This window comes from Adiantum capillus-veneris, chromosome 20, assembly GCF_014529385.1.
Source record: "Adiantum capillus-veneris isolate H3 chromosome 20, ASM1452938v2, whole genome shotgun sequence".
In the NCBI taxonomy this organism is placed as follows: Eukaryota; Viridiplantae; Streptophyta; class Polypodiopsida; order Polypodiales; family Pteridaceae; genus Adiantum; species Adiantum capillus-veneris.
In genome coordinates, this window is record NC_140950.1 from 112,237,073 (window position 1) to 112,250,300 (window position 13,228).

The 13,228-nt window shown below is 42.1% G+C and overlaps 2 protein-coding genes across 2 annotated transcripts in view; both read right to left on the bottom strand.

The window, feature by feature from the left end:
* Window positions 1–533: 533 nt before the first annotated feature.
* LOC147433099 (uncharacterized) overlaps window positions 534–13,228 on the bottom strand; it is a 50,048-nt gene continuing 37,353 nt past the window's right edge. The window contains exons 2-4 of the mRNA XM_086492800.1: window positions 1,767–1,835; window positions 1,174–1,280; window positions 534–1,098 (exon numbers count right to left, since the gene is read on the bottom strand). Coding sequence (XP_086348926.1) covers window positions 757–1,098; window positions 1,174–1,280; window positions 1,767–1,835 — 518 coding nt within the window. The 3' untranslated portion in view covers window positions 534–756. The remainder of the gene's footprint in view (window positions 1,099–1,173; window positions 1,281–1,766; window positions 1,836–13,228) is intronic.
* Window positions 3,498–9,923, bottom strand: LOC147433100 (uncharacterized). Its single transcript, XM_086491496.1, has 4 exons — window positions 9,306–9,923; window positions 5,701–5,814; window positions 3,785–3,955; window positions 3,498–3,608 (listed from the first exon to the last, which is right to left on the bottom strand). Exons 1-4 carry the CDS (start codon window positions 9,843–9,845, stop codon window positions 3,498–3,500), a joined length of 936 nt encoding a protein of 311 aa, XP_086347622.1. The 5' UTR covers window positions 9,846–9,923.

Here is a 13,228-nt window from a genome sequence, read left to right on the forward strand (position 1 = left end):
ACGTTTTTTTTCGGACTTTCAGTAGAATCACAGACCAGACATGAAATTCTGGTTGACAGGACCCTGCAGCTATGCTTACTGTATCATTCAAGGCTCAAGACATCATTAGCCAAGACAACATGGGGCCTGCACGGTTCTTCTCCGTCCACCCCTGTTGTCTTGCATCCTTGATGCCCCTGTCCAGTCCAATACGTGATTTCCACTTTGCACCATACACAGATTGCCCATTCCTATTGCCCTGCGATCATACAGGATGTAAGATACTTTCATCAACACTTCACGTATGCTGCTCTACATCTCGTTCATACAGAACGGAGCAATGTTGGCCCTCCTTGTTTCACAAAAGACAATGAAAACACATGCAAAAAGGACATTGCACACGAAGATACTGGCGTGAACCACTGCATCAAAGATTCATAATACATGAGTGTTAACAGCATTGAGCTTGTGAATCTGTGATACACAATGACATAACATTAAATTTTGTTTAAGAATGTAATGCAAAAAAGATGGTAAAGTCTAACAAATCAACCTGTAAGAACAACCCTAGCTTCATATTCCCCTATTATGTAGCAACTGTAAGAGCCTGGTGGAAAACTACTAAAACTACTATACAGACCAGCCTTCAACAGCTGCGCTTCACACACGATCATAACAAAACTTGCTGCTTCACTCTACCTAGTCTTCATGTCATTTACAGCAAAATTTGCAAACGGTGATGGTCTTTTTGTCAGAGCGTCACATCCTTGTAGGTCCTCATTTATACCCCTGCGCTAAGTCACCATCTTTTCCAAATGCATCATCCCCAACCTCATCAAATGCGTCTTCACCAAAAAAATCATCTTTCATTTTCGATGCATCGCCACTCTCATTGTTGCCACCAACACTGTTCAGTGTTTCCTGGTTGAATGTGTTGTTACTAAAATAGTTGTCATTTCCTTGGCTAGTAGAGTCACCAAAGCTGCTATTACTCAGAGGTTGCCCGCTGCTAAAACTGGAGTTTCCACCAGAGTCTCCGCCTCCATATCCTCCAAAATTCCCAAAGACACGCTGTTTCTCAATGGCAAAATTCACACGCAGCGTCCTTCCATTGAGCAACTGGAGAAACAAGATGATGCAACTTCAATAATCACCAGCCAAATAGAAAAACATCACTAGCTTTGATCAACTTACTTTTCCATCCATACTGTCCTTGGCTGCTTGTGCATGGTCTGTACAGGTAAAGCTGATAAATCCAAACCCTTTGGATCTTCCAGAATCCCGATCAAGAACCACCTTGGCTGTGGACAGCACATATAATTTTTAAAATTTACTGCTCAAACAAAGACTATGCAGTTATGATGAAGTGAAGTGCTAAAACGAAGTTGTAGCAATGCACTAACAAAGAAACAATCTACTTCATCTGATCCCTTTACCAGATTTGCAAATTTTTTCAGACCACTTTTTCTGCAACAGAGTGGAACACTCGATTAGTGCAGTAACCTTAACAAACCCCATCCATGGGTGAACCCCAGAATCCCTCCCTAGAGACTAGGTTGGGGTAACCACTACCTCCATGCAAATGGACCCTTACGACCCACAACCTTCATTACCATGAATAAACTCAATCCACAGCACTGAGATTCTAACAAGCATTATTAAACAAACACATATATACGTTTTGCAAGCAGTTCAACTTCAAAATTGCAAAAAGACTAGCTCACAGCACAGAGACTACATTCATGACCAATCACACTGACCCCAGAGCCGAAGGCAAAAGTGTTTACCATCGACCACTTCTCCATATTCAACAAAAGCATCCCTTAGAGCATTTTCATCCATTCCCCATGCCAAACCTGTCAAATATGGACATGACAAACAGTATTAGAACCTTTGATTTTAAAAATCCAGCCCCCCATCCTTTTCCCTACAGCACCGTGATCCCTTTTTCAAAAACAACCCCTCCTCATGCAAACAATCTCTCCTCAAGCCACGTGTGTATCCCTCTTACTTATTAAGTGCTTCACTTACTTAGGAAGCGTCTCTACCTCTCCTTTTAACACAAGTATTCATATTTAGCACATGTATCCCTCTTACTTGTTAAGTGCTTCACTTATTTAGGAAGCCTCTCTACCTCTCCTTTTGACAAAGTATTCATACTTAGCAAGACTATGTCGTCTACTAAATTTTCTCTCATTGCAATCCCCCAAAGTGTCGCTAAGATCCATCTACATTTGGAAGGAGTTGTACTCAAAGAGAGATGTGAAGTAACTACGAGCATAGATATTCTTGAAAGCTTGCCATGTCCTCGGAGAATGAGGTTTCGTAGACAACAAACTCCACCATTGCATAGCTCAAAAATGTCGTTGCTCAAGAAATTTTAGATTCTTTAGTGTAATGGCAAGAGAATAAATGTTGTAATAATTGTTGTAGAAACCGCAAAGCTTTATTTCTGTCTTTGATATTCACGTGCACATAACCCTATGTGCATGTGCGACAAGCTCTAACTCATATTTATAGGGTTTAGGATAGCCTTGTTCGTACTAAAGTTAACCCAATTGCAGATACGATCAGTCACGCAAACAGATCTTGGCTATGAAAATTCAGTATGCATTTTTCAAGTCTCTCATTCGTAACAGTCTCCTGTATTTCGTCACAATCTTTGTGTGTAGGAAGGCCATATTGCACGATGTACATGATTCACTAACGGGTGAGCACAGAAGAATTAAGATCACATTAGAAAAGATAGAAAGATTGCACCCGAGGAATACAACGTGTTGTATCATTGTTGATCGTGTCAATAAGTTTTGCATGCTCATTCCTTGGCAAGACATAGTCACAGCACAAGCATTAGCACACTTTGTCCATCAAGCATTGGTATTACCTTCGTGGTTTGCTAGAGCCGATTATTTTAGATCAAAAAGTCAAGTTTACATCACAACTTTTGCACGGACTCTTTCAAAAGTATGACACCTCGTCACGTTTTTCATCTACATTTCACTCTCAGTCCTTTAGGATCCATAGTCCATTTCCAATCATTTTAAGGCAAAAGATGTGTCTATGAAATTGTGGTTGCCTAACTCGGGTCAACACACACCTTTTTTGTGTTCTGGTTAACGTTGTTTTAAGATTGCCCAACGAAGATTCTTAAAGAGGACGCACATGAGATCGCAGACAAAGTTGAAGACATGGAGCGGAAGTAGGTTTTTCTTCATCGCTCTAGGTGCGGCACAGAGAAGCAAGCATTGCAATTCTTTTGAAGATTCAAGTATCACGAGACCCACGTAGCAGAGTGGGTCAACAAAGATTTCTTCATAGTTTCCTAGAGTTATAGGCGGACTACAAGGTAGCCATGCAGCTCAATACCAATAACTCACCATAAAAAGGGAGGAATGTCATGTGCACATATAGCCCTATGTGCATGTGGGACAAGCTGTAACTCCTATTTCTAAGGTTTAGGACAACCCGCGTTTTCGACCCTTGCGAGCCTATAAGCAGGACGTGCATGTCCAAGCACTTTAGAGTAGTTGCATACCCTCTGACTGCACATGAGCACATCGAGTGTCTGCCAGAAGTAGACTCTCGGAAAGCTCCCGTACAGAAGCATTAGCACCAAGCCTAGGTAGTATCTGCATAGGAACCACCTCTTATTAATGGGTTTTCCTAGAGTTATAGGCAAACTACAAGGTAGCCATGCAGCTCAATACCAATAACTCACCATAAAAAGGGGGGAATGTCATGTGCACATATAGCCCTATGTGCATGTGGGACAAGCTGTAACTCCTATTTCTAGGTTTAGGACAACCCAGGGAGTGTTTTCGACCCTTGCAAGCCTATACGCAGGGCGTGCATGTCCAAGCACTTTAGAGTAGTGTTGCATACCCTCTGATTGCACATGAGCATAGCCAATGTCTACCAGAAGTAGGCTCTCGGAAGGCTCCCATACAGAAGCATTAGTACCAAGCCTAGGTAGTATCTGCATAGGAACCACCTCTTATTAATGGGTTTTTAACTTATTCATAATTGACATATTAGCAGTATTATTAAAATTTGTGGGCTACCTTCTGGCTATTCACCAGCTCGACCCAGACTTTTGCACCTCTATAGGAGACCCCATCACCCTAGGGATCACCTCTCCAAACATTGAGTACTTGCAGTACCAGTACCAATACCAGCAACACAAGCACCCACTAGCTCCACATCAACCTTGGCCTTTTCAGCATCCTCTTGTATATCAGCCTAGTGTTTTTGCCGATTATCTCCAAGGCTGTATACGACAGCACATCCCAGTAGAAGAGACATCACCAATACAAAAAGACTCTGCACCAAAAATCCAAGAGAGAGGCTGCCTTCAATCGTCCCGGTAGAAGAGACATCACCAATGCAAGAAGACTCTACACCAAAAATTCAGGACAGAGGTAGTTGCCTTTAGTCATCGTTGGCAATGATCAACAGGGCTCTGACATTCTTCATCTTGCAAGCAGACGCAGTATATGGTGCAAACCTGAAGGCGAGTCAAAAACAGCCAACACACCCACTAGCCCACACCCACTAAATCAAACCTAAATCACCCATCAAACATGAGGAAAAACAAAAAGAAGAACAAGCAGTAAACACAGAACAGGCAAACATACACGCACACCCACCTCAACCACAAGCAACTATGCACAACACACTCACCCCAAACACCATGCAAACCCACAAGCACAAGCATTACACACAAAAGCATACAAGCAAGCAAGCTAAACATACGAAAACCATGAGATACAAAGAAAAATACATGTGTAAGAATAACAACACAAGTCACATGCAACACAAGTGACATAAGATGGGAACAAACATCTAGTGAAGGTGGCCAAGTAGAGCACATGCGGTTCTATAAACCTTAAGCAAGCACCATAGTCCAAAGTACGATTAAGGAGCCATTCGTCACAGAGGAAAGCAATCCACTGCGTCCAAGGCCCACCACGCACTCTCTTCTCTCTATATATACCTTCATAAGTTCAGAATAGTCTGAACTCACGAATTATAAGAGGGAATAAAGCACTCATAAAACTATAAAAGCGAGGGACACAAGAAAAGAAAAGAAAAACAAAAACAAACAAACAAACAAACTAAATCACTTAGTTTGCTACGAAACAAAACTAGATAAAACAAAACATTTTATTAACTTAAAAATGTTTTTAGAAAAGGTATGTGTAAAATAAGTTGACGCAACTTACTTGGCTTAAAACAAGTACTCAACTTTAAGCAAAAAAGAATAAGACATCTTAAAAACTTAATCCTAGAAATCAAACTTCACACAACAACTTCTAAAGGAACACATTCTTAAGTCCTCAGGTAAGCTAAATACAAAATCGAAAAATGAGTACTACTACAAACCTACGAAGAGCAAAGAATCAAACTTGACAATATGTAATCTCAACTTCGCTGCTTGTCCAAACAGGAAGAATAAGATTATCACCTTTATCATGCATAGCTTGGACAACAGCTATGACATCCCTACTCACGTCGTCAGTGCCCAAGATTAGGTGCAGGTTTATATAGAGGTCATTCATGCTTTGAACGTACTCTACAAAACCAACGAGCTGAGTTTCTATCACCCTCCGGAGGTGATAGGCATACTCAGCCATGATAAAGGCTAGCATTTGTCAAGCTATAGTAAAAATACTAGAAGCGCTAAAGATCAAAACAACAACATAAGGTGTTATTTAACCAAACAATAAGTTGGCTTTTTAGCTCCCCACTTCTATTGATTTTACTAATGATTATCTTGAGCATTCCAAAGGAAGAAACATTAAAAATAAACTTACTACGATGCAAAAATGAACGAACCTGTCACGTGACACATCCAACCCTATGTGTCTGTGGACAAGCTACAGCATGACAAGGGTTCAGTCAGTCAAGTCAGTCTAGAATAGGAAGTGATCTGGCACTTTTGTGAGTCTGTTCACAGATCGTGCATGTCCAAACACTTAGAATAGATGCATATCCTCTGGTTGCACATAGCATGATCATCAAATCACAGTCAGAACCCATTAGTAGCATTTTTACAGTGCATAGACCTATTGTCCCTATTTTTGACATTTTTCACTTATTATTTTTAAGTGACTTGTTGGAAAGTAGGTAGGGCAATTTTGCTAAGTTGTATAAATAAAAACCTAGCACTGGCACTTTCTGACAGAAGAGGCAATAGGGACCTGACATCCAACAATGCACCTTCTCAGCAAGACCCCCCCCCCCGGGCAGGAGACTTAGCGTTTTTCAGCCAAGGACAGCCAGCGTTTTTCTCCATTGCAGATCAGCCCCAGCGTTTTGCATTGCAGACCAACCCGACGATAGCAAGACATCGTAGAAGCCTAGCGTTTTTGCAGAAGCACAGAATTCAGCCCTAGCGTTTTTGGTTTGCAGATCAACCTCAGCGTTTTTGCAGATCTTCGCGACAAAATCAGCCCTAGACTCAACGTTTTCGGTTTTCAGTAGTCAAACTCCGCAGTAGAACCCCTGAACCTCGCAGATCTCACCTTCCCGCAACAGATCCTCGTTGCACGGTCAGATCCCGCAAAGTTTGCAGATTCAGCCCGGAAAACGCAGATTTCAGCATCTGCGTTTTCAGCGCGTCGTCGTCGCATCGTCGCCATCGGCATCGTCATCACTGACATAGAGTCAGTATTCAACACATAAAGATTTGCAAATTTCAGCCATTAGCATTTTCAGATTTCAGCCCGTACCATCGTCGTCGACATCGTCGGCAAGTCCAAGCATTGTAGAGATTTGTGCAATCATAAGTAGACAGCTCTCGCCATAGAAAGTGGGGCCTTTGGAGGAGGCTTTGACAAATTCTGGTGTCGTATTCTTCTCTCAGTCTCAGCACCTTCATTCACAATGTTCATCCACTTTGTTTGTGTCCATTGCACTCTCTCACTAAAGGAACGGAAGGCTCTCCCTTCCATAAGTAAAAGGAACCCTTGAGCACAGTTCGGAGCACTCATCTTGAGCAAAGTTCAACATTCATTCCGCTGCACCTTACATTGGTATCAGAGCTTTGGCAGTGTTCTGTATCACTCAAGGAAAGTACCACAAGAACCACAGAAATTTTTTTTGCTTGTTGCGGTCACACACCCAAGTCCTTGTAAAGATTCTAGGTGCTAATCCTTTATTAAGTACTTAAACTCATGATTAAGACTTAAGAAACTGAACTGAGCGTTTTCTAGCGAAGCTAACCTCATTGCAGATTCGATCAATCACGAAGAACCGGACTTGGCTCTCCAGTCAAGGTCCACAACACCCCCACAAGAAGCTTCGATCAAACACGACGAACCGATCTTGGCTCTCGAGCCTAGGACCAAAGAACCCTCACAGGAAGTACTATGTGTTCGCATGATTCGTCAGCACGCATTGTTGAAGTGTTTCATTCGTGATCGTTTCTTGTATTTTAGTCAGCGTCTTTATGTGATCCCTTTTCTTAGGCATGACATATTGTACGTTGAGCACGTTTCCCTCATGAATGAGCACGAATGTATGCGGATTATTCATGAAAAGCTGAACAATATGCATTCAAGGAAGTCACATTTCATGTCTCTTCCTTGGCACGACACAGTCGTAGAAAGAGCACAAGAAAGATTGAGCATCAAGCATAGGCATTTCCATTGTGAATTGCCACAGTTGATTGATTTAGATCAGAAAGACAAGAATGGATCTCATTGTTGCATGTGTGTGGTGAACGGTTTGGCACACCGTCTATTCGTTCATCTACATTGCATGCACAGTCTTTGCGAAAGACGAGATTTTTTCCATTCACTTTACATGGAATAGGTATGTTCATGTTTTTGTGTTGGAAGTGGTTTCAAGAATTTTCAACCTCGAAGATTCTTGAAGAAGGTAGACACATGACTCTAGACGAAGTGGAAGCATTGAAGATGACTTTGTGTCACTTTCGACGCGGCCCAAAGAAGAAGACTTTGCAGACCTTTCTGAAATTCAAGTATCGCACGACCCACTCATCAGAGTGGGCCGACGAAGAGTCCTTTCCAAAATTCCGGATGCTATTGGCGATCTCCCTCGACGCTATGCAGTTCGATACCAATACCTCACTTTGAAAAGGAGGGGATGTGTCCAACCCTATGAGTCCGTGGACAAGCTACAGCATGACAAGGGTTCAGTCAGTCAAGTCGGTCTAGAATAGGAAGTGATCTGGCACTTTTGTGAGTCTGTTCGCAAACCGTGCATGTCCAAACACTTAGAATAGATGCATATCCTCTGGTTGCACATAGCATGATCATCAGATTACAGTCAGAACCCATCAGTAGCATTTTTAAAGAGCATAGACCTATTTTCCCTATTTTGACATTTTTCACTTAATATTTTTAAGTGACTTTTGTTGGAAAGTAGGTAGGGCAATTTTGCTAAGTTGTATAAATAGAAACCCAGCGCTAGCACTTTCTGGCAGAAGAGGCAGCAAGGACCTGACATCCAACAGTGCACCTTCTCAGCAAGACACACACCCCCCCTCCTCCCCGGACAAGAGACTTAGTGTTTTCAGCCAAGGACAGCCAGTGTTTTTCTCCATTGCAGATCAGCCCCAGCGTTTTGCATTGCAGACCAACCCGGCGACAGCAAGACACAGCAGAAGCCTAGCATTTTTGCAGAAGCACAGAATTCAGCCCTAGCGTTTTTGGTTTGCAAATCAAGCTTGGCGTTTTTGCAAATCTTCACAACAGAATCAGCCCTAGACTCAACGTTTTCAGTTTTCAGCAGTCAGATTCCGCAGTAGAACCCCGAACCTCGGAGATCTCACCTTCCCGCAACAGATCCTCGCCGCACGGTCAGATCCCGCGAAGTTTGTAGATTCAGCTCGGAAAACGCAGATTTCAGCATCTGCGTTTTCAGCGCGTCGTCCTCGCATCGTCGCCATCAGCATCGTCACCGACATAGAGTCAAAATTCAGCACATAAAGATTTGCAGATTTCAGCCATTAGCATTTTCAGATTTCAGCCCGTCTCGTCGTCGTCCTCATCATCGTCGACATCGTCATCAAGTCCAAGCATTGTAGAGATTTGTGCAATCATAAGTAGACCGCTCTCGCCATAGAGAGTGGGGCCTTCGAAGGAGGGTTTGACAACATTCTGGTGTCGTATTCTTCTCTCTCTATCTCTCAATCTCAGCACCTTCATTCACAGTGTTCATCCACTTTGTTTGTGTCCATTGCACTCTCACTAAAGGAACGGAAGGCTCTCCCTTCCGTAAGTAAAAGAAACCCTTGAGCACAGTTCAGAGCACTCATCTTGAGCAAAGTTCAACATTCATTCTATTGCACCTTACAGAACCTTTTTCATGATTCTTTTGAATGAGTATCCTTTTTCAACTAGAAAAGAAATAAGATGGCAAGATTGAACAACAAAAGCAGATTTACTTAAACAAAGACGAGAAAATCTAAATAGTTGAGAGCAAATGACACCATACTTAGCTAAAAGAGAAATGTTCGAAGAAGTGTGAGGCATGCGGATGATATTTAAATTGGCATATTCTGGTTCAAGGCGCTCATCATAGATATCTGTTTCTAATCTCAAGGGAGTCTGAAAAATCTTAAGGTCTAAAAAGACACAACAATCACTATTTGTGGTACAGTTAAGTTCACAAAACTCCTTGGGATAAATTCCTCCGCCTACAGAACTCGAATTCAAGTACATAAAATCTTGAAAAGAAGAAATGTCAGGGACAAAAAGATCATCTACAAAGCGTCTTACATTGCATAGCTTGTGCAAAAATATTGGGCAAGTGTTAACAAGGACAAGACGCTCCATAAAATCAAACTCGTAAGTAAAAAGATAGAAATTAGCAAGAAAAACAGCACAATTCGTGCCCATAGGAATACCAATTGTTTGCTTGAAAAGAGAGTCGCCAATGGTTATATATAAATTGTCCAAAAGAAAATCTAACCAAGATATGATGTCAATGTCATCTACAATCCTGGTAAATCTCTTTCTTCCTTTGTCTACATCTATATTCTTACTTTTCAACCATAAGTAGTCAAAGTTCAAGGCTGACTTTTCTACTAGCAATGCCTTGTACCTATCCTTCTCAAGCTTCTACACAAAAACTTTTGAAATAAGAGACTTGACTCTACATTTAAGGTCCTCCAAATTTAGCTTCGTGTATAGCGTTGTAAAGTCAAAAGTTTGGAGACATAAAGGAGAAGATTTCTCCTTAAGGCTTCTTTAAGAGTTCAAAAACTTTAAAACAGAAATCACACCTACTGAATCATGGTAGGTACGTCTGCTTCCTTTAGCATATTTTTCCACAATTCATTTACGCTAGGTAAAATGGCTTTGAAACAATAACTAAGCCATTTGGAAACCTCGGTCAAAGAGGTGTTACAAGAAGCAGCTATAAATCTAGGCTTTATAAGGTTCTTGTGGAACTTCCAAACGGTATATAAAAAAGGTAATTTAGGCTGGCACTTGAAACCAAAAGACTTACAAAAGTATTGATGTTTCAAGATAACCTCTTGCATTGAAAGATCACAATCATTGTAAGTCTGAGAGTTTACTTCACCTAACAAGCATTCTAAATAGAACTTTTTGCACGTAACAACAAAGTTATTAGAGCACGTATCTACATGAAGTAAAAGCAACTTTCTCATGAGGCAAAGGGAACCTTGGGTAGACATTGCACTCATCTTGAGTTATTACCATAAATCACTTCCATTGTACATTACTAGGAGCCTCCAACCAACGGGCTAGCCTCTACCACAAGGGCTGGTGTCCCATACCACCAAGCCCGCACCGATACAAGTATGCACAATTGCATTAGTACTCAGCCTGGACATTTATCTGCATGCGAAGCACCGCTTATTAGTAGTTCACCAACTTATTGATAAGTGACATTTTAGCATTTTTTGCAAGGTCGTGGAGGGTCGGTTGTGGCACCGCTCGACCCAACATAAATTTGGTATATAAGCGACCCTAGAGGGCCACTTCTCCAGGCAAGTAAGACCTGCAGGACAAGGACCAAGTACCCTCAACACCTACCGTTTCCCAGCATCAGTACCCAGCAATTTCAGCAGATTTCAGCCCTTCACCATCCCTTCATCGACAGCAATTTGCAGAACTCAGCCTGAGGTACTAGCGTTTTCAGTTTTCAAGATTCCCTCTTTGGATCAAGCCCAAGTTGGAGATTCGAGCAAGAATCCCTATCATTCCACATGTTCGGCCTCACAGATCCAAGCATCTACCGCAAGATCCCATCGTTATCTCAGCATCCAAGATCAGCATTTGTGCAATCTAAAGAAAATACCTCTCTAGAAATATAGAGAGGGGGGCCCTTGGAGGGGGTTTGAGCTCCCATCTGGTGTCAGTCCTCTCTTTAAGGTCTCTTGGGATAGTTTCCTATGACGCTAAAATTCTCTTCTTCTCGCGGGGGGGGGGGGGGGGGGGGGGGGGGTTTCAAGCCGTGCTAACAAGAAGAGGAAAATGGTATAACCTTTCTATCACCCAAGTGTGGTAGATTGGTTATGCTATTTCCCTCTTGAATAACAGGTCTTGAGTTCAACTCTCCTCGTCAGATAGATCTTTAAGGTCTCTTGGGATAGTTTCCTACGACGTTAAAATTCTCTTCTTCTCGGGTGTGTGTGTGTGTGTGTGTGTGTGTGTGTGTGTGTGTGTGTGTGTGTGTGTGTGTGCGCGCGTGCTAATCAAAAGAGGAAAATGGTATAACCTTTCTATCATCCAAGTGTGGTAGATTGGTTATGCCTTTTCCCGCTTGAATAACAGGCCTTGAGTTCAACTCTCCTCGTGGGATAGATCTTTAAGGTCTCTTGGGATAGTTTCCTACGACGTTGAAACTCTCTTCTTCTCGGGTGTGTGTGTGCGCTAATAAGAAGAGGAAAATGGTATAACCTTTCTATCACCCAAGTGTGGTAAGTTGGTTATGCAATTTCCCTCTTGAATAACAAGTCTTGAGTTCAACTCTCCTCGTAGGATAGATCTTTAAGGCCTCTTGGGATAGTTTCCTACGACGTTAAAATTCTCTTCTACTTCTTCTTCTTCTTCTTCTTCTTCTTCTTCTTCTACTCTCTCCCTCTCTCTCTCTCTCTCTCAACTTTCATTCACAGTATCACTCTCTCTTTTCTCTCTAGTCTTTGCACATCTCTCATGAAGTATAAGGAACTCTCTCATTCAGTAAAAGGAACCTTGAGTACAGACTGAGCACTCATCCTGAGCATTCACCATCAATCACTTCTGTTGCACATAACATTGGTATCAGAGCTCTTTGGCAGTGTTCTGTATCACCACTCAAGAAAAGAACCTAAAGAAACTCTCTCAAATTTTTTCTCTGAAAATTTGGGTTTTATGCCACCGCAGTACCTGGATCGTTAACCGAGGATTAGAGAGACCTCAAGCAAAATGGCACTCTCATAATGTCTTTTTCTAGCTGTATTTTGCGGATAGGTGTTCAATTGTGCAAGTCAGATGCGATTCATAAGGAAGCTTTCCTCTTTGATTTGGACGAGTACATCAAATACGACGTGAAAGTCTTCCGACCCACCGACTACAATGACGCTGTCATAATCGCTTTCGAGCAAGAAATGAAACACAACAAAGGTAAGCAGAGGAGGACAAGTTAAGTACCCCTTGGAACCAACAAAATGGTAAGAACAATGATAAGAACAACGGTAATTCTTCGTTTTCTCACTCTTCCACTACACCTAGAGCACAGAATTCTTCACATAGCATTGATAATAAAGGAAAGGCTAAAACTCAGGAAATCCCTAAGTTGATACATGATGAAAAATCTGCACAAGGAATAGTAGGAGGTTGGTTAAGTCTTGAAGGAAGCAAGATGTTTTCAGTATCACACTAAAAGAGATTGTCCTAAGAAAGCACCCAAAGAATCCACAGAACCCACATCTTCTATTAGTGTCATAAACAAGAAAATTCACGTACGTGCCCCAAGTTTCTAATGATCATCTAGATCTAGATGAGTCTCATGAAGAGTTATGGTCATGTGAATGGTCGGGCTCCCCAACGTGTTCTCAACAGTTCAGCCCACCATTTTTAGCATCAGCAGTTCACGTTTTCAGCCCACAGCCATCAACGTTTCAGCTTTCAGCCCTTAGCTTCGCCGGACCGCAACTCCCCGTCGCCGCATTGACCAACCCGCAGTAGACCAACCTGGCATTTTCAGAATCCAACACAAGCCGCAGTATTGCCGCAGTAGCAGATCCCCAACAGTGCATCTAGAGTATTCA

Excerpts from the sequence above, each read along its gene's own strand:
- LOC147433100 (XM_086491496.1), bottom strand. The coding sequence starts at position 9,845 with ATGGGCACGAATTGTGCTGTTTTTCTTGCTAATTTCTATCTTTTTACT. Across the intron at positions 5,815-9,305 it reads TCAAAAGAATCATGAAAAAG|GTTCGTTCATTTTTGCATCG; the intron begins GTTCTGTAAGGT and ends GTCACGTGACAG. Across the intron at positions 3,956-5,700 it reads AGCTAAAAAGCCAACTTATT|ATACTACCTAGGCTTGGTAC; the intron begins GTTTGGTTAAAT and ends GTTCCTATGCAG.